At 49.1% G+C, this 18,790-nt stretch overlaps 1 protein-coding gene across 1 annotated transcript in view; it reads right to left on the bottom strand.

The window, feature by feature from the left end:
- Positions 1-8,225: 8,225 nt before the first annotated feature.
- The window catches only part of LOC115482070 (corticosteroid 11-beta-dehydrogenase isozyme 1-like), a 28,524-nt gene continuing 17,959 nt past the window's right edge, over positions 8,226-18,790 (bottom strand). The window contains exon 6 of the mRNA XM_030221633.1: positions 8,226-8,449. Within this exon, the coding sequence (XP_030077493.1) occupies positions 8,226-8,449 (224 nt within the window). The remainder of the gene's footprint in view (positions 8,450-18,790) is intronic.

Here is an 18,790-nt window from a genome sequence, read left to right as displayed (position 1 = left end):
GAACATTTGCATTTCAGAAGTATAAAATGGGCCACTAGAGGGCAGCAGCCTCTTTAGCTCCTCAGTTTATATGTGGAAGTGAAAGTCAGGACCAGGCAACAGAACTGACAAACTTTTGGGCCTTTCCTCTTGTTCCTCCCTCCAAGATTTTGTTATTAAACTCTACAATCAGATGCATTTTTTATTTTTGTTACATTTGTACCCTGCGCTTCTCACTCATGGAAGGCTCAATGCGGCTTACATGGGGCAATGGAGGGTTAAGTGACTTGCCCAGAGTCACAAAGAGCTGCCTCGTGCCTGAAGTGGGAATCAAACTCAGTTCCCCAGGACCAAAGTCCACCACCCTAACCACTAGGCCACTCCTCCACTGTTGCTACTATTTGAGATTCTACATGGAATGTTGCTATTCCACTAGCAACATTCCATGTAGAAGTCGGCCCTTGCAGATCACCAATGTGGCCACGCAGGCTTCTGCGAGTCTGACGTCCTGCACGTGCAGGACGTCAGACCTCACAGAAACAGAAGCCTGCGCAGCCTTCTACATGGAATGTTGCTAGTGGAATAGCAACATTCCATGTAGAATCTCCAATAGTAGCAACATTCCATGTAGAATCTCTAATAGTATCTATTTTATTTTTGTTACATTTGTACCCTGCGCTTTCCCACTCATGGCAGGCTCAATGCGGCTTGCATGGGGCAATGGAGGTTTATGTGACTTGCCCAGAGTCACAAGGAGCTGCCTGTGCCTGAAGTGGGAATCGAACTCAGTTCCTCAGGACCAAAGTCCACCACCCTAACCACTAGGCCACTCCTTGTTTCAAGAAGTCAACTACTGGACTTCATAAGGGTAATGCTATATCATTACAAACTAATCTCCTCAATAGGCAACACATTAAAATAATCAGATACTCAGAATGGCTATTTCTTTGGAATTTATTTTTTATTTATTTATTTGTTACATTTGTACCCCACATTTTCCCACCTATTTGCAGGCTCAATGTGGCTTACATAGTACCGTAATGGCAAGTCTGTTGATAACAAATACAAGGTTATATTGTGGTCGAAAGAGGTAGGTGTGTATCAGGGAACATTAGGGTCGAAGGGAATGAGGATTGTATATTTTCCAGTACTATCATTGGTTATGCTGTTGTTGCTGGGTGTGGGGATTTATGGTGGCTCGGTGGGGTAGACGTTTTGAAGAGGTTGGTTTTTAGTGATTTCTTGAAGTTTAGATGGTCATGGTTGGTTTCACAGCTTTTTCTTGTAGATATTTCCAGTGGAGTGCTGGAGCAGGCTCTCACGGGCTCACAAGAGCCGGTTAAGTTTTTAAGAATTTTGGGAGCCGGTTGTTAAAGTAGGGCCCTCCATGGCTACTTTAACATCTGGCTTCCAAATGTGGGCTTGGGCCCCCTGCTGATTTCTCTTTTACTTTGCTGGTGGGGATGCTGAGCCCTGCCAGCCAAGTAAGTAGACTACTGCTGCTCCAGCTCCTTGTTTCCAGCTCTGAGCAGCAGGCTGGAATTTCTGGAGCATATGTGAGAAGTTCCAGGATGCTGCTCAGAGGAAGAGGTTGGGAGTGGTGGCAGTCCATTTATGGCTGCCAGCAAAGGTATGCCTAGCGTGCCTTCAGAAAGGGAGGGAGGAGGAGAGAGATGTGTTGCTCCCCCCCTGGCCCTTCCAACTGCAGAGCTGGCTATGTCTGGAGAAAGAGTCTGTTGTTAAAAATTTACCAGCACACCCCCTGGATATTTCCCAACTACCTCTGTCAGGTATTGCTGGGCAGGGCCGCCGGGGGGGGGGGGGGGGGGGGCAAGGGTTCCCTGGGCCCGATGCCGGGGTTGCTCTCTCTCTCTCTCTCTCGCCTGCTCCTGATGGGACCCGGGTGATCGCATCCCAACAGCAGCAGGAGAGAGAAACTCTCTAGCGCTGGGCACCCCTTGCATTGCCTGCCTAGCAGCTGCTGGGCCCTCAGGCCACGCATGCTCAGTTTTGAGACGGAGCATGTGCGACCTGAGGAAAGCAGCCACACAGGGGCAAGCAGAGGAAGGAGCTACACTGCCTGCAGCTGGCGGGGCCAGCCAAGGTACTTCGGGATGAGTGGGAGGGGGTATGTGCAGTAATCCGGGGGGGGGGGGGGGGCAGCAGCCTGGGCCGGCTCAAATCCAAAAGCCTGCTGAAAGTAAAAGGCTTTGAGTTGGGATTTACATTTCGGAAATGAAAGTTCTGATCTGATATGTGAGGGGTAAGTCGTTCCATAATTTAGGAGCTAAAAAGACAAAAAAAGCAGATTGCCTTGTGGATTCATAGTGTGCCTGTTGGGGTGGGGGGTAGGTCCAGACAGTAGGAAATCAAGTGAACATCAGGGCACTGAAATCAGGTGTCCCCTTAACCGAACTGCCTGCCTGCCAAACCTTTCAGTATTAAACTTAATACAAACAGCTATTGAGGGGTTATACAGAACACTGTCCCGCACCCTTAAGAACAGGCCACTCAGATAGCCTGAGCCACCTTAAACCATTAGTCCCTCCCAGGGAGGAAGTGAGACCGGAGGGGTGGGCCCTCAGATAGCCTGAGCCACCTTAAAACTATTAGTTCTGCCAGGGAGGAAGTGAAATGGGAGGGGTGGAGCCGGAAGGTGTTCTGCGCATTGCTATTACGCTTGCAAGCGGGGCTCATAGTTAAGTGCAGAACAGGGTGCAGATGTAGTGCTGTGACTGATTAGTATCAGTTGTGAATTAGATGTGAGCCCTGTACCAGTTCTAGGCGGGGCATAAGTTCTCCTACCTAAATTATAGGACATATTTCATTGGTTATGCAAGCAGGGGTGGACTGACAGTGATCGGGGCCCCTGGACAGTAAAGGTCACGTCTGCCGCCCCACCGCTGTACCACTGCCCCCCTCCTGCACACTACAGACCCCTGATGCAAAGTGGGGCCCTCCCCAGTCCTACCTTGAAGGGCTTTGGTAGTCTAGTGGGCTTCTTCGGGGGCAGGAAGAACCCCACTCTTACTTACCTGCTATCTCCACTGTGCCCGGCGCCGCTGTGGTTTTCAAAATGGCTGCTGAAACTTACCGTGGTAGTCTTGTGGAGTCTCGGCAGCTGTTTTTAAAATACGATGGTGCTGTGAGCAGAGTAGCAGCAGCGGTGCAGGAAAGAGAGGACACTAGACCGGGGAGGGCTGTAATGTGCGGTGGCCGCTGGCCCTGGGCAGAGCCTCTGGGCCCTCAGGCACTGCCCGGATTGCTTGAATGGTCAGTCCGCCCCTGTATGCAAGTGTTCTGTAAAGGAAAGTAGGGACCTGCATGCACAGTTAGAGAAATACCCCATACCCCTAATTCTGTGAAAGCCGACAAAGATTGCATGCCCCAATTTGGGCCTGGGTCCAATTTGCGCACACAATTTTTATTTATTTATTTATTGCATTTGTATCCCACATTTTCCCACCTTTTTGCAGGCTCAATGTGGCTTACATATTACCGTTAATGGCGTTAGCCGATTCCGGTCTGAACAAATACATGATGTGAATGAATACAAGGTGATATTGTGGTAGATAAGGTACATGTATGGTAGGTACAATTGGGAGAAATTTAGGGAGGGAGGGAGGGGAGGAGGAGTCAGGTAATGTCCATTACGTTCTTTGGTTACATCGTGTCGCAGGGGGCCTGTATTTTTATGTTGGGTCGGTGGGGTATGCTCTTTTGAACAGGTCTGTTTTTAGTGCTTTCCGGAATTTAAGGTGATCTGGCATAGTTTTTACTATTTTTGGCAGTGCGTTCCATAGTTGTGCGCTTAAGTAGGAAAAGCTGGATGCCTAAGTGGATTTGTATTTGAGTCCTTTGTTGTTTGGGTAGTGGAGGTTTAGGTATGATCGTGCAGATTTTCTGGTGTTTCTGGTTGGCAGGTCAATAAGGTCTGTCATGTGTCCAGGTGCCTCACCGTAAATAATTCTATAAAATTATTAGGAAAGGGATGCAAAATAATACCAAGAATACTATAATGCCTCTGTATTGCTCCATGGTGCCACCTGACCTTGAGTCTTATATTCAGTTCTGGTTGCAATATCTCAAAAAATGTAGCAGAATTGGAAAAGGTTCCAAGAGCGACCAAAATGATAAAAGGGATGACACACCTGCCATTTGAGGAAAGGCTAAAGAGGTTAGGGCTCTTCAGCTTGGAAAAGAGACAGCTGAGGGGGGATATGATTGAGGTCTATAAAATCCTGAGTGGTGTAGAAGTGAATCGATTTTTCACTCGTTCAAAAAGTACAAAGATCAGGGGACATTCAATTAAATTACATGGAAATGCTTTTAAAACAAATAGGAAGAAATATTTTTTCACTCAAAGAATAGTAAGCTCTGAACTTGTTGGATGTGGTATCTGGGTTTAAAAAAGGTTTTGGACAGGTTCCTGGAAGAAAGGTCCATAGTCTGTTTATTGAGATGGACATGGGGGAAGCCACTGCTGGCCCTGGGATTGGTGGCACAGAACGTTGGTACTAATTAGGTTTCTGAAAAAGGGTAACCATAATCCCCTCAGATATATTCAAAAAGGAAAAAGGAGGATTATACCATCCCATGACGATGCCGAAAACACCGACAAAACCAAAATGTCAACATCTGACTCGAGGACAACATGGCACCAGATATTCAATTATATTTGGCCACTAGCAGGCTCATTTTCGAAAGAGGACACCCATCTTGCGACACAAATCGGAAGATGGACGTCCTTCTCACAGGGTTGCCCAAATCGGTATGATCGATAGCCGATTTTGGGCGCCCCCAACTGCTTTCCGTTGTGGGGATGACCAAAGTTCGCGTGGGGGTGTGTCAGAGGCATAGCGAAGGCGGGACTTGGGCGTGCCTAACACATGGATGTCCTTGACCCATAATGGAAAAAAAGGGTGTCCCTGACTAGTACTTGGACGACTTTACCTGGTCCTGTTTTTCTTACAACCAAGGCACTGGTTGTAAGAAAAACAGATGACCACCGGAAAGAATCGGGGATGACCTCCCCTTACTCCCCCAGTGGTCACTAACCCCCTCCCACCCTCAAAAAACATCTTTAAAAATATTTGTTGCCAGCCTCAATGTCATACTCAGGTCCATCACAGCAGTATGCAGGTCCCTGGAGCAGTTTAGTGGGTACAGTGCACTTCAGGCAGGTAGACCCAGGCCCATCCCCCCCTACCTGTTACACTTGTGGTGGTAAATTTGAGCCCTCCAAAACCCACGAGAAACCACTGTACCCATGTCCAGGTGGCTCCCTCACCTATAAGGGCTATGATAGTGGTGTACAGCTGTGGTAGTGGGTTATGGGGGGGGGGGGGATTTGGGGGGCTCAGCCAATTAGTGCCAATAACTGGCTTTTAACAAGCAATTATTGGCACTAATTAAATTTAATTGGACTTTACACATGTAAATTTAGGGGCAGGATCTGTACCTAAATTTTACATGCGATCTGGAAAAGGGGGCCCAGAAATGGGAGGGTTATGTGCGGAAGGGTTGGGGCGTTGCTAGCATTCATGTGCATTGTTATAGAATAAGGGGATTTACGCACCTAAAGTAAGCACGTACGTGTACACCACGTTTCTGTTGGTGAAAATGGCCACATCTAAAGTTAGGCGCGACTCCCTGATGTAAGTGCTATTTTATAAACCATGCCTAACTTTAAGCGCAGCTTATAGAATAGGGCTTTTTTCGGGGTGCTGATTTTTTTTGGTGCAATATAAGAATCTAACCCATGGAGGGGCATAATCTAAAGGGACGCCCAAGTTTTGCTTAGGACAAAGCGTCCCGATGGAGGGGTGGGGAAACCCGTATTATCGAAACAAGATTGACGTCCATCTTTCGTTTCAATAATACAGTTGGTGATGCCAAATCTTGAAATTTAGGTCACCCTTAGAGATGGTCGTCCTTAGACTTCGTCGTTTCTGATTTTCGGCAATAATGGAAACCAAGGACGCCCATCTCAGAAACGACCAAATGCAAGCACTTTGATTGTGGGAGGAGCCAGCATTCATACTGCACTGTCCCCTTGACATACCAGGACACCAACCAGGCACCCTAGGGGGAACTGCAGTGGACTTCATAAATTGCTCTCAGGTACATAGCTGCCTTGTGCCTTGTGTGCTGAGCTCCCAAAGCCCACTACCCACAACTGTACACCACTACCATAGCCCTAACGGGTGAAGGGGGGCACCTAGATGTGGGTGTGGTGGGTTTTGGAGGGCTCACACTTACCACCACAAGTGTAACAGGTAGGGAGGGGGATGGGCCTGGGTCCGCCTGCCTGAAGTGCACTGTACCCACTAAAACTGTTCTAGGGACCTGCATACTGGTGTGATGGACCTGAGTATGACATTTGAGGCTGGCACAAAATATTTTGAAGATTTTTTTTTTTTTAGGTGTGGAGGGGTTAGTGACTACTGGGGGGGAGTAAGGGGAAGTCATCCCCGATTCTCTCCGGTGGTCATCTGGTCAGTTTGGGCACCTTTTTGTGCCTTAGTCGTAAGAAAACAGAGCCAGGTAAAGTCGTCCAAGTGGTCGTCAGAGACACCCTTTTATTTTCCATTATGGGGTCGAGGATGTCCATGTCTTAGGCACGCCCAAGTCCCGCCTTTGCTACGCCTCCAACCTTCCCCCTTGACTTTTGGCTGTCCCTGTGACGGAAAGCAGTTGGGACCGTCCAAAATCAGCTTTCGATTATACCGATTTGGACGACCCTGTGAGAAGGACGCCCATCTTCCGATTTGTGTCAAAAGATGGGCGTCCTCTTTCAAAAATGAGCCTGATAGTGTTTAATGTTCAACGTTGTATTTTTGCAGGGGCCTCTGCCCTGTAGCTGGCTAACACTGCATGTCCTCAGGGGGCAGCTTGGCCTCAAAGACTGATTGGAAACTGCAAGATTCAGATGCCACAGAGGTAACTGCTACACTTCATGTCCCTCCTCCCTGCACTACCCCATCTCAGGCATCATTTGCAAGGTATGTGGAGTAAAGTTCAAGACTCCAGATCCTTTGTCTTTTGATTGGCATCCCCTCCCCCCCCCCCCCCCCCCCCCTTCACTACTCCTTAGCTAAATTCTATCTTCCACCCTGGTGCAGGGACTTACTGACTAAGGATTTGAAGCTGTGGTGTTGACTATGATTTTTTCCGGAGAGAGCATGGGTGGACATTTGCAAACTGAGAGTTCAAGACATCATAGATGTAAGAACGGCTGGTTTAGATTTTTAATTGTTCTACAAGTCAGCTTCTGTTAGATTTCTGGTGGTTGGGCAACTGTTGAAGCCCATATGTTTGGTCTACAGAAGCCTAATGGTTAGTGCAGGGCTTGAGAACCAGGGGAACCCAGTTCAATTCCCAATGCATCTCCTTGTGACTCTGGGCGAGTCACTTAACCCTCCATTGCCCCGGGTACAAAATAAGTGCCTAACATACTCCTGTGTTTGCTATGGGCGTGTTAGTGTTTTTAACGCACGTAAACGGTTTACGCATCTTAAACACTAACGTGCCCATAGAAATGTATAGTTGTGTTAGTGTTTAACGCACCTTAAGTTTAAAGTTTATAATATGTTACATTAATCCACAGAATAATCTACGGTGAGGTACCGGAATACATGCTTGAATTGGTTGATTTACAGAACCAGTTCATCGCGATCTTATCTGAACTTTCATCACCCAGACTGCAATGGCTTAAAGTATAAATCAATTTACGCCTCAAACTTCACCTACATTGGCACTCAACTGGGAACGCCTTACCCAAATTAACAAAACTACCCAGAACTACCTAAACTTTAGGAAATCATTGAAAACAGTATTGTTCAAGAAGGCTTACTCCCCAGGTTCAACATAATCAGAATTATCCCTTACTATTATAAGATCCAATAGACTCGAATTACATCTTATCTTTCATATTCACTACTGATTAATTGTTATTCGTATCCTACTTCAGTACCCATCGCTGTTTAACTGTTATTTTTTATTCTGCTAAATTTGAAAAATTGGACTTCTTGCATTGTAACTTACTACAATATTTTTGGTAAGCCACTTTGAGCCTGCTATCAGTGGGAAAGGTGGGATACAAATGTGATAAATAAATAAAGGCGCGTTTAGAAACGATAACGCACCTTAGTAAACAACCCCATAGTATCTGCATAATATATCCCTGTATCTGGGATTCCCATATTAGTGAATTCTTATCTTAAGTTCATTATTAATACAAGCTATCATTTGAATCCTCTGACGTTTTCCACAATTAAACCGCTTGTCATGAAGGAGTACAGGAGCTGCGGAGCCCAGTCGCGAAACAAGAGCGGGATTCTAATGTGCTCATACTTGTAGTACATCTCCCACTGGCGAAGGACCCCTCCTTTGATGATCTCTAGAGCACACTCCTCCTTGGGTGATGGTGGATTGCGGACCACGTGGCCAATAGCTTTCAAAGCCGATTCTGTGAAAGGGAAAGGAGAGGAAATTTGATGTACTGATTTTCTGTGGATGCAATCAAAGTAGTTTATATACTATATACAGGCACGGTGCAATCCGCTTAAGTGCAAGGGTCTGGGACCAAAGAAATACATGCAGTTAACCGGAGCGTGCACTTAAACCGTTGTGACCCAAAGAAGCTTGACATCTGATAAACATATGTACAGTACTGTTTATTATACGTACAGTATACAGTCTCCGTTAACTGACGTTAGGCTTACTTGAAGTAATCAGTCATAGTCCTCTGTACACTCTTGTGTCTGTGAGTTCCATAGACTATGTCTGCCAGACGGTAAAAACTGTCATAGCACTGACCAGTGGCGTAGCTCTGGGAGGCCTGGGCCCCCATAGATTTGGCCCTGGACCCCCTGCTGCTGACCCTCTCGAGCCCCCCTCCCGCTGCCGACCCTCCCCCGCCGCCGCCTACCTTTGCTGGCGAGGGACCCCAATCCCCGCCAGGCGAGGTCCTCCTGCTTCCTGCGCAGGGCTTCTACGTTCTGTTTCTGACGTCCTGCACGTTGTACGTGCAGGACGTCAGACTCACAGAACAGAACGAAGCCTTGCAGATCAATATAAAAATAAAAAATAGGACGACACTTCAAATATGAAAACTACAAATATTTATTGACCATAAAATTAATGCAGAATAAAAGAGAACAGGACTCGACACAGCTGTGTTTCGGCCGGTAAGGCCCGCGTCAGGAGTTTTCTCACCATATATAAAGTGTCTTTCTCTAGTTCTACATAGGTTGTTTTTCATTAATATGTAGAACATCTATAGGTTAATTGTACTGAGAACGTCCTTTATAAGAATTCTCCGTTGCGAGACAACCAACTTGAGCAGCTCCACTCTATATGCTTTCGAGCTGTTTTTAGCACTACAAGTTCCTTGAAGAGACAACCGGAGAGGGAGTTAGTAAAAGAATGTGGAAAGATATGGACTCTGGGAGGGGGCGCCATCTCATCCTTGCCTCAGGCGACCGATTGCATTGGGCCACCCCTGACTGGGAGGTTACAAAAATCTATCTATATAATTGAATAAGCTTTTTCATAGAAATTAGTACATGATTCAAAAGAAGTCCGTCATTGAACAGTGTGACAACACCATCAAAGTCTTAAGAAGAAAGGAATTCTCGGGGGTGATCATGATGTGAGATGGAAATGGGGTGGACTCAGAAGGAATATTAGATCACACTCTTCATTGAAAGCATGCTGAGCACATGGACTGGTCCAGTACAGTTGACCAATACAAAGACAAGAACAGAATTCAAGATAAGCAGAAAGGATCCTTTCTTATAAGTCCACGATGAAATGTGGTCTACAGCACTGCAAAAGGAAGTGAGCTGGGCAGCCTAGATGGCCCTCATGGTCTTCTTAAGAACAACCTTAGAGACTCCAGACCGCTCAGAATACGGCAGCCAGACTTATCTTCAGAAAACCCAATACGATAGCGCAAAACCCCCTCCGCGAAAACTACGTTGGCTGCCAATTAAAGAACGCATTGCTTTCGAGATCTGCACTATGGTTCCCAAGATTATCTACGATGAAGCCCCGGGATACATGACAGACTTGATCAACCTACCTACAAGAAACACATCTGAATCATCACGAATGTACCTAAACCTGCACTACCCAAGCTGCAAAGGACTCAAATACAAATCAAGCTACGTATCAACTTTTTTTCTACATAAGCACCCAATTGTGGAACGCATTACCAAAAGCCATGAAAACCTCGTACGACCATCTACACTTCCGGAGAACACTAAAATCTTTTTAAAAAGGCATACCCTACCAACCCAACAAATGCCTGATCTCTGCAACACAACAACACTAGAATTCAAAATGCACAAAACACAACTCTCCCACTGTTCAAAGACCTTATGTGGCTGCCCCACATGGACTTTATCTCATCTCAACATCAATCTGTATTTGAAAACACTGGAGACTGCAAACAAACCTCCGGTACGATGTAAGCCACATTGAGCCTGCCAGTGGCGTACCAAGGGGGGGGGCGGTTACTTCCTGTTCCGGGGCAGAGGGAGCATGGAAAGAATGACGCTGACCGGCGCGCGCACCCATCCCAACGGCGTGCACCCGGGGGGGAGGGTTTTTTTTTCGCTGGGGTGGGAGGGTGTCCTTTTGCCGGGAGGGGGGGGTCATGCTGCACGGGGGGGGGGGCGCATCGGCGATCCGCCTGGGTGTCAGCGCCCCTAGGAACGCCACTGGAGCCTGCAAATAGGTGGGAAAATGCGGGATACAAATGCAACAAATAAATACATTTATCTACAGCCATGTTCTCTGTTTCTATGCTGCCTGTGATCAAAACCTCTGTATTATAAATAACTCTATATCAGCCTGTGACAGATAAACATTGACTGTTACAGGCAGACGTTCAAATATTTGAAAGGTATTAATCTGCAAACGAACCTTTTTTGGAGATGGGAAGGTGGTAGAACGATGAGGACATGAAATGAGATTGAAGGGGGGGGGGGCACAGACTCAAGAAAAATGTCAGGAAGTATTTTTTCACGGAGAGGAGTAGTGGATGCTTGGAGATTTCTTTATTTACAGCAACGAATAACAAAATACAGGAAATCATATAAATACCACTATTCACATGCCTAACACAAACCCTTCTATCACCAAAACAATCCCTTCTTCCCCTATACGTATTATACACCCCTCCCCCTCCCTTTTCCCCCCCTTATTCCCCCCCTACAATTAAAACCAACACAACATCACAGTAACTATAATCACTAAGGCCTTTAACCTCACATGCTTCACACAAGGACACCATCGGTGAATCCCTCTACACTCTTCCCATTGCGCCACTTGCTGTACCGCCCGCACCACATCCCAACTGACCTGTTCAATGGATCTATCTTCTTGGTGCAAGGATACCCGGCAACGAGCCATCCAAAGACAGAACCGGAGAATGAGCGAAATCAAGAACCCTGTCCCCGGATCCAGCTGACCTCTCTTGAATCGATATCCATACACCCAGTCCGCATACGTATAGGAACGGAACGTGGGGATCTGGAGGAGAGCAGAAACCCTGTCACCCACCCCCGGGAAAGGGACAGTCCTTCAAAAAGTGGTCCATGGTTTCTAACTTCCCCACACATTCCCCCCTTGGACAGTTCCTGTCCTGGATCTTCCTATCTCTCAGATTCTCTCTGACATATAATTTGCCGTGTAGGGACAGCCAGGCAATGTCCGATATTTAGCCGGAATCCTCTCCGAATTGATATTCCGTAGCCCCTGCCTCAGCACTTCCCTAGGAGCATCCCTAAGTACCAGAGGGGAAGAGAACATCTGGGAGCGCACTCTCTCCACCCAGATTCCTCTCTTCCCATCCCTAATCTCCCCCACTAGAATCCCCCAGACCCGTACTAATTTTACTAACGTTTTATAGTACCCTACCCTTTCCGGAGTCCCTTTCTGCAATACCCCTACCCTCTCCCCTCTCCTCCAACCCCACCCAAACCCTCTCCCACCACCCCAGCACACTACTCGCCCACCCTGAGGAGCCTGACCCACCGCTCTCCTAGATTAAAGTGCACAAACAAAGAACTAAAAAACAAAACCGGATTGATCATCCCTACCCCCCCCCTCCTTCCTAGATAGATATGTGGTGTTTCGTTTAACTGGATTCAACCGATTGCCCCACAGCAGCTGGAAGAAAATGCTATACAACGAGGCATAGCACTTTTCAGGTACCAAACAAATGTAGCTGATGAACAAAAAGAGGGGCACCAAATGGGTCTTGATGAGTTTCACCCGATCTTCCATGGACATTTTCCACCTCTTCCACCTGTCCACCCGCCCCTTTGCTTCCTGAAGACAACTGTCCCAGTTGAATTTAGCATAATCTCCTATCTCAAAGTAAATCCCCAAAACCCTCATTCTATCCACCACCCCGGGAAACCCCCTCCTAATTCAAACTGCTCCCCTCCTGGCCCCAACCACAAACTGTTGCATTTGTGGATATTCACCCGTGACCCTGTAGCCCCTGCGAAATCGTGGATGAACTCCAAAAGTTTATCCCCTTCTGCTTTGTTCGCCACCCACACAGTAATATCGTCTGCGTATGCCACCACCCGCAACTGTTCTCCCGTGCTTACCTCCACCCCCCTCAATCCTCCCACCCCACCCTGCTCCAGACGCCTAATAAAAGGGTCTATAGAAAATGCATACATCAAAGGGCTTAAAGGGCACCCTTGCCGAACCCCTGCCGTCAGCTCAAATTCCCCCCCTTTCCACCCATTGATCAATGGAAATGCATGTGCATGAGAATATAACAATCGTAATTGTGCCACCCAATCCCTAGGGAACCCGTAATACTCTAAAACCCGCCAGAGAAATTCCCATTGGACCCTGTCAAAGGCTTTCTCTTGGTCAAGCGCCACCATCAGCCACCCTGACCCCTCCTCCCGACTCCGCTCTAACCTTCCCTCACCCATGCCGCAGCCTCCAGAACCCCCTCTACCCGGCACCCCACAAGCCTGTGAGGCTGCCAACAAGTCCCCCGAGAATTGCCGCATACGCTTGAAGAGCATCTGCGCAAAGATCTTACGATCACAGTTTAGTAGCGCAATAGGCCTCCAGTTAGTTAACAGCTGCGGATCTTTGCCCTTACTTAACAAAATCAATGCAGACTCCAACAAGGATTTTGGAAGAGACCCCCTCTGACGTGCCTCTTCCCAGAGATCCAATAGAATCGGAGCCAGGCGCCTGCGAAACGTATGATAGAATTCTGCCGGCAGCCCGTCCGGCCCCGGAGATGTCCTCTTTCTCAGGGCCCCTATAGCCTCCTCAACCTCCTGCAGTGTCCAGGGGCACGAAAGGGCCTGGAGATGAGACCCCCAATTCCCCACCCCCCGGAGTCCCTTCCACATACTGATCCCTCCTCCCCCCCCCCCAGTGCTGATCCGCAAAAAAACCCCCGAAGTGCTCCTCCACACCTTCAATATTCCCTCTTTGGAATCCTGCATCACCCCCCTAGTATCCCTAAAACCCTCCACCACCCTATGCTCTCTTCTTTCCCTACAACAAACGAAGGGATCTGGGCTAATCAATTTACCAAAGTCCCTCTCATAAACTAAAGAGGAATACCGATTGTATTGAGTCTTCTCTAACAGACACTGTAATTCTTGGATATCCTCTTTCCTCCCTCCCTTGGAAATCAAATAATCCTTCCTTTGCTTCAAGGCCATCCCCAAACGTGTCCTTTCCCTTCCCCTCCTCCGTGCCTGTCCCATGAAAAGGAAACGCGTCCGTTTTTTCACCACCTCCCACCATTCTCCTCCGGAGGGAAAGATCCCCCGTAAGGATAACTGGTCTTCTAAAAAATTCAAATATTTCTTTTGAGCCTCCTCATCCTGGACCCATCTTAAATTCATCCTCCACAACCCCCTACCTATCCTATGAGCCGCCGACCCCCCTACTTCCACAAGAAGCAGTTTATGGTCGGAAAAATCCACGTCCAGCAGGCGAGGCCCCCGCTGGCATACCCCTCTTCGAACCAAAAACCGATCAATACGGCTCCTACATCTCCCCCTGCTAAACGTGAATCCATCCTCATCTGGGAAATGTTCTATGTGAACATCTATCAACCCCCCCTCTTTCATGATCCCGAGCAAGCGCACCCCATCATATGTCACCTGTACCTTAGTACCCCCACTATCCTGTTTCCTAAGAATTAAATTGAAATCTCCCCCCAAATTACCTGGCGTGCAGTAAACAAGTAAGGCCTGATCTTCCCTAATAACAAACTGTGCTCCTTCCTAGTCTGTGGCCCATAAAGATTAATAATACGCAACGCCATACCCTGCCATAATACGTCTACCACTAAACACCTCCCCACCCCGAGTTCCATCACACGCTGAATTTCCACCTTATGTGACTTAAATAAAATCCCCACTCCCCCATATCTTTCCCCTGCCAGCCCCCACACCGAGGGTCCCCATCTCCAATCCCTGCGCGCCCTTCTCAGCTGCTCCAGGTTCTGCAAACGCGTTTCCTGAATCAGAAAACAATCGGCCTTAACCTGAGAAAAGCACTCATAGGCCAAACACTGAGCTCTCTGGGAAGCCACACTCGCCACATTTAGGGTGGCGAACGTCAGAAGAAGCCCTGCCATACCCCCCATTAGGACTCATGCAACTCCTCACTCTCCTCCTTCCTTTGCATACTATCTACTCTCTGTGGCAACCTGCTACCCAGAATGTAATCCTCCTCTCCATTATCCCCTATCTCTGCCGCCCAGTCCCTTATCCTTGTATCCTGATCCCCACCTTCCCCTCCCCCCTCCCTCATCCCTTTCTTCCTCCCTTTCTTCTTTTTAAACCCTACGGAATCCCTCCCTGCAACCTTCCCCTCTTGAACCTCTCCCCTCTGCACCCCCTCCCCCTCCTTTCCTACCTCTACACTACCGTCCCCTTGAGCCTGCTCCTGGCTAACCACCCCCCTGCCCATCCTCCTCTTACCCCCCCCCACCCTTCCCTACCGGAACCCCCTCCTCCCTCCCCAACCCCAGCATCTTCCACTTCCATCCCCCCCCTCCTCGTCATGGGTACCCCTTCCCTTCCTACCTTGACTCCTTTCCCCCTTATCCTTTCCCCCGACTCCTCTCCCCTCCTCCCTCTTCCTGAGGTCCCTTCTCCCCATCATCCCCCTCCCCCTGTATCTCTGCCCCCCCATCCTCTTCTTCCAAAATCTGAAATCGATTACCCCCTGCCCCACCCCAGGCGACCCCTGTAATGTCAAACCCTTACCCTTTGAAACCTTCCGTTTCTTTAATTTTGACACTTGAACCCACTCTCCCTTTCCCTCCCCCTCCTGTCCCCCTCTATTCTCTAGACCCCCGCCCTCCTCTAACCGTAAACCCTCCTCTTCCCCCTGCAAACCACCCCTCCCCTGTACCCCCAAACCTCCTCTCCTCCCCCTTCCTCCCAAGCCCTCCCAACCCCCAGACCCCCAGAACCCCGACCTAGATCCTGCCCCCCTCCCCGAATCATATTCCCCCTGCCCTCATCCCTCCTATTATGACGCGGCCCTCGGGCAGTCTCTAAAGGCATGCCCCAGACCCCCGCACAAATTGCAACGGATAGAGGAACAATTTTCTGTATAGTGCTCCTTACTCCCGCACTTTACACACTGTTGTACTGGGCAAGACATACTATAATGGCGAAAGGATCCGCAACGGAAACACTGCCGTGGCTGTCCCTTGTAAAAACAGAGAATCCTGTCCCGGCCAATAAAAGCCGCAGAAGGAATGTGCTTGACCACTTGCCCTTCCTGTCTTAGCTTAACCCAAGCCCCCCACCCCCCTGCCCACACCCTACTTGGATCCGGGAGTTTGGATAACGGGGTTCTCAAATCCGCATGCCTCTGTAACCAGTAGGCCAGGTCTGCCCCTGAAATGGACTCGTTTCGTACCAATACAGTGACTTGCACCAAGTCAGGTCTACTAATAGGAATAACCACATAATTGCTCCAATCTCCCCTTCCTTTCACCTCCTCATACCTTTCCCAAAAGATTTCCATACCCCTCTGCGTTAGAAAACTACATCGTACTCAGGCAAATTAACTGGGTGAATACAGGCATAGAAGTCCTCCGGCACAAACCCAGACCCATGACCATCCTCAAAACCATCTCCCGAGAAGGCATAGCCCCCTCCCCCACCCATCTAATCTGCACAACATTCCTTCGTTTGGGGATTTGCCCCGCCCCTCTCCCTTCCCCCCCTTTCCCCCTTGATCCCTCCACAGGCACTGGCCGCCCCCCCATCTCCCCTCCCCCCTCACCCCTCACCACCGCCGCAAAGGAAAGAGCACCCTGCCCCTCCCCCCCCCCCCCCTCACTTCTCCCATACCCTTCTTCCCTTCCTCCGAATCCCGGCTCCCCACATCCCCCTCCCCCACCTGCCGACAAGAAAGCATACCCCTCTCTGACCAAGACCCTCCCCCGCCCCCCCACCCTCCCCTCGCACACAGCCCCCCCTCAACCAGTTCAAACCCAGACCTTCAACTGGGACATCAGGAGCTTTAGCAGTTAGTGCACTTTCAGAGCCTACTCTGGACTGAGCAATTGGTCCAATGTCCTGCTCCATTCCATGCAACTCCTGTTCCCGCTCCTCTTTCTCCTGCTGATTCTCCATGTCCTGGGAACCATACCCTAGCAGGTCCCCTGCAACCTTGACTGCAGATTGAACAGAGACCTCTCCTGATTCTTCCTCCTGTCCGTCCTGACCTCGCGGGCAGACCTGCTCTGAGCCAAGCTGCACAGCTGATGATAGTTGATTACCAGACACTGCTGCCTCAATCAGAGCACCTTTGGAGTGCTCCTGCAGTTGGAAGCCTGCTGGCTTTTGCTTCTCTTGCAATCTCTCCATACAGGTAAGTTCAATACTTTTTTTCCACACCCTGTTCTTCTTCCCCACTAGTGGGTACTGAACAATTGTCCTGGGTGAAAAGCCTGTCTCCATCCGTTTCAATAATATGACAGTGTTGTAACTTTGTGTCTTTTCCTTTCTGTTCTACCGGAATACCTGAGGCCAAACAATCCACCCCTCCCCCTTCTCCTGGAACCGTATCCAACCTGAGTACTCCCTCTTCCCTTGGGCTCATCAGGGCTTTCATAGTTTGCAATGTACTTTGACTGTTTGCACTTTGTACAATCTCTGTTACCAACTGCCTTTTGTGAAACAATGTTCCTGAGTTTAAACTGGTAGATTCCTGTGCTGGGGAGAAAACCTCCTGGCTCATAGTTTTAGATGTACCAGCCTGCATCCTCTCTTGATTCTCATAAACCTCCCTCAAGGGATTTGCAGAGCCTGTTTTAAAACAAGCAATTCTTTTTTCCTTCTGTTTCAGCAACTTTGTTAAGCGCTTTTCTTCCGTCTTATACTTTTGACCATGCTCTGCTGGGGCAAGCCTACTCATGGCTTTAGTCATTTTCAACCGTTTCCCCAGCTCCTCTATTTCCTTCTCCAGAGACTTGATGTGCCTCACCCGCTCCACCGTTTCTCTGGCACACTGTCCTGGGTCCATCTTCTCCCACTCACCGGCCTCCTCCCCTTCTTCTGACCACTCTTCTTCACTGCTGGCTGCCTCAAATCCCAACTGGGCCTCCTGCCCCACCTCCATTCCTTCTTGTCCTTGCTCCTTCTGGGTCTGCACCTTTAGGGCCTCAACCTTCCTCCTTCCTCCCCCATGATCTTCAGGCTCCTTACCTGGACGCCGCTGGGTCATGGAGGAGGCGCCAGATCCACAATCCTCCCTGGCCCTGGAAGCTTTACGGTCCAGGGGACTACGCTCCCTTCGTGCTGGAGGAGGGGCTGGCTGAGAGCTACTCCGCCGGGCCTTCAGATCCTTCGGCCTTGTAGGCCCCATAGCCTGGGAGTTTCCTGGGCCTCTCTCCCCAGGACCCCTCCGCCTAGCTGGGGAAGGGACCAGGCCTGGCTCCCTTTCCTCAGAGCCTCTGACAGCACCTCCTTCCTGTCCTATGTCTGACAACAACTGACACTTGGAATGCCCTCCTGCGGGAGGTGGTGGAAATGAAAACGGTAACGGAATTCAAACATGCGTGGGATAAGCATAAAGGAATCCTGTGCCGAAAGAATGGATCCTCAGGAGCTTAGTCAAGATCGGGAGGCGGGGCTGGTGGTTGGGAGGTGGGGATAGTGCTGGGCAGATTTATATGGTCTGTGCCAGAGCCGATGGTGGGAAGCAGGACTGGTGGTTGGGAGGTGGGGATAGTGCTGGGCAGACTTATACGGTCTGTGCCAGAGCCGATGGTGGGAGGCGGGGATAGTGCTGGGCAGACTTATACGGTCTGTGCCAGAGCCAGTGAAGGGAGGCGGGGCTGGTGGTTGGGAGGCGGGGATAGTGCTGGGCAGACTTATACGGTCTGTGCCCTGAAGAACACAGGTACAAATCAAAGTAGGGTATGCACAAAAAGTAGCACATATGAATTATCTTGTTGGGCAGACTGGATGGACCGTGCAGGTCTTTTTCTGCCGTCATCTACTATGTTACTATGTTACCGATAATCAAGGCCAGGCCATGTCCAGGCACCAGAATTGAAAACCAGAGACTAATTCTTGATATGGAAGCTGTCAAAGCTTATGCAGGTCCCAGCGTATATTCAGTCGGGATCTGCTAAGGGTTTCTAGTTAGCTCCTGACCCTTGGCGTGATTTTGATCTCCCCTCCCAGGTCACAAATACCTGGCAAGATCCCAAAAAAGATCAATACATTTTATGCTGCTTATTCCATGCTGAGGTTCTTTAAATCTTTGAAAA

This window comes from Microcaecilia unicolor, chromosome 12 (genome assembly GCF_901765095.1).
Source record: "Microcaecilia unicolor chromosome 12, aMicUni1.1, whole genome shotgun sequence".
Classification (NCBI taxonomy): domain Eukaryota; kingdom Metazoa; phylum Chordata; class Amphibia; order Gymnophiona; family Siphonopidae; genus Microcaecilia; species Microcaecilia unicolor.
Note: the sequence above shows the minus strand (reverse complement) of the source record. Positions and strands in the feature narration are given on the sequence as shown.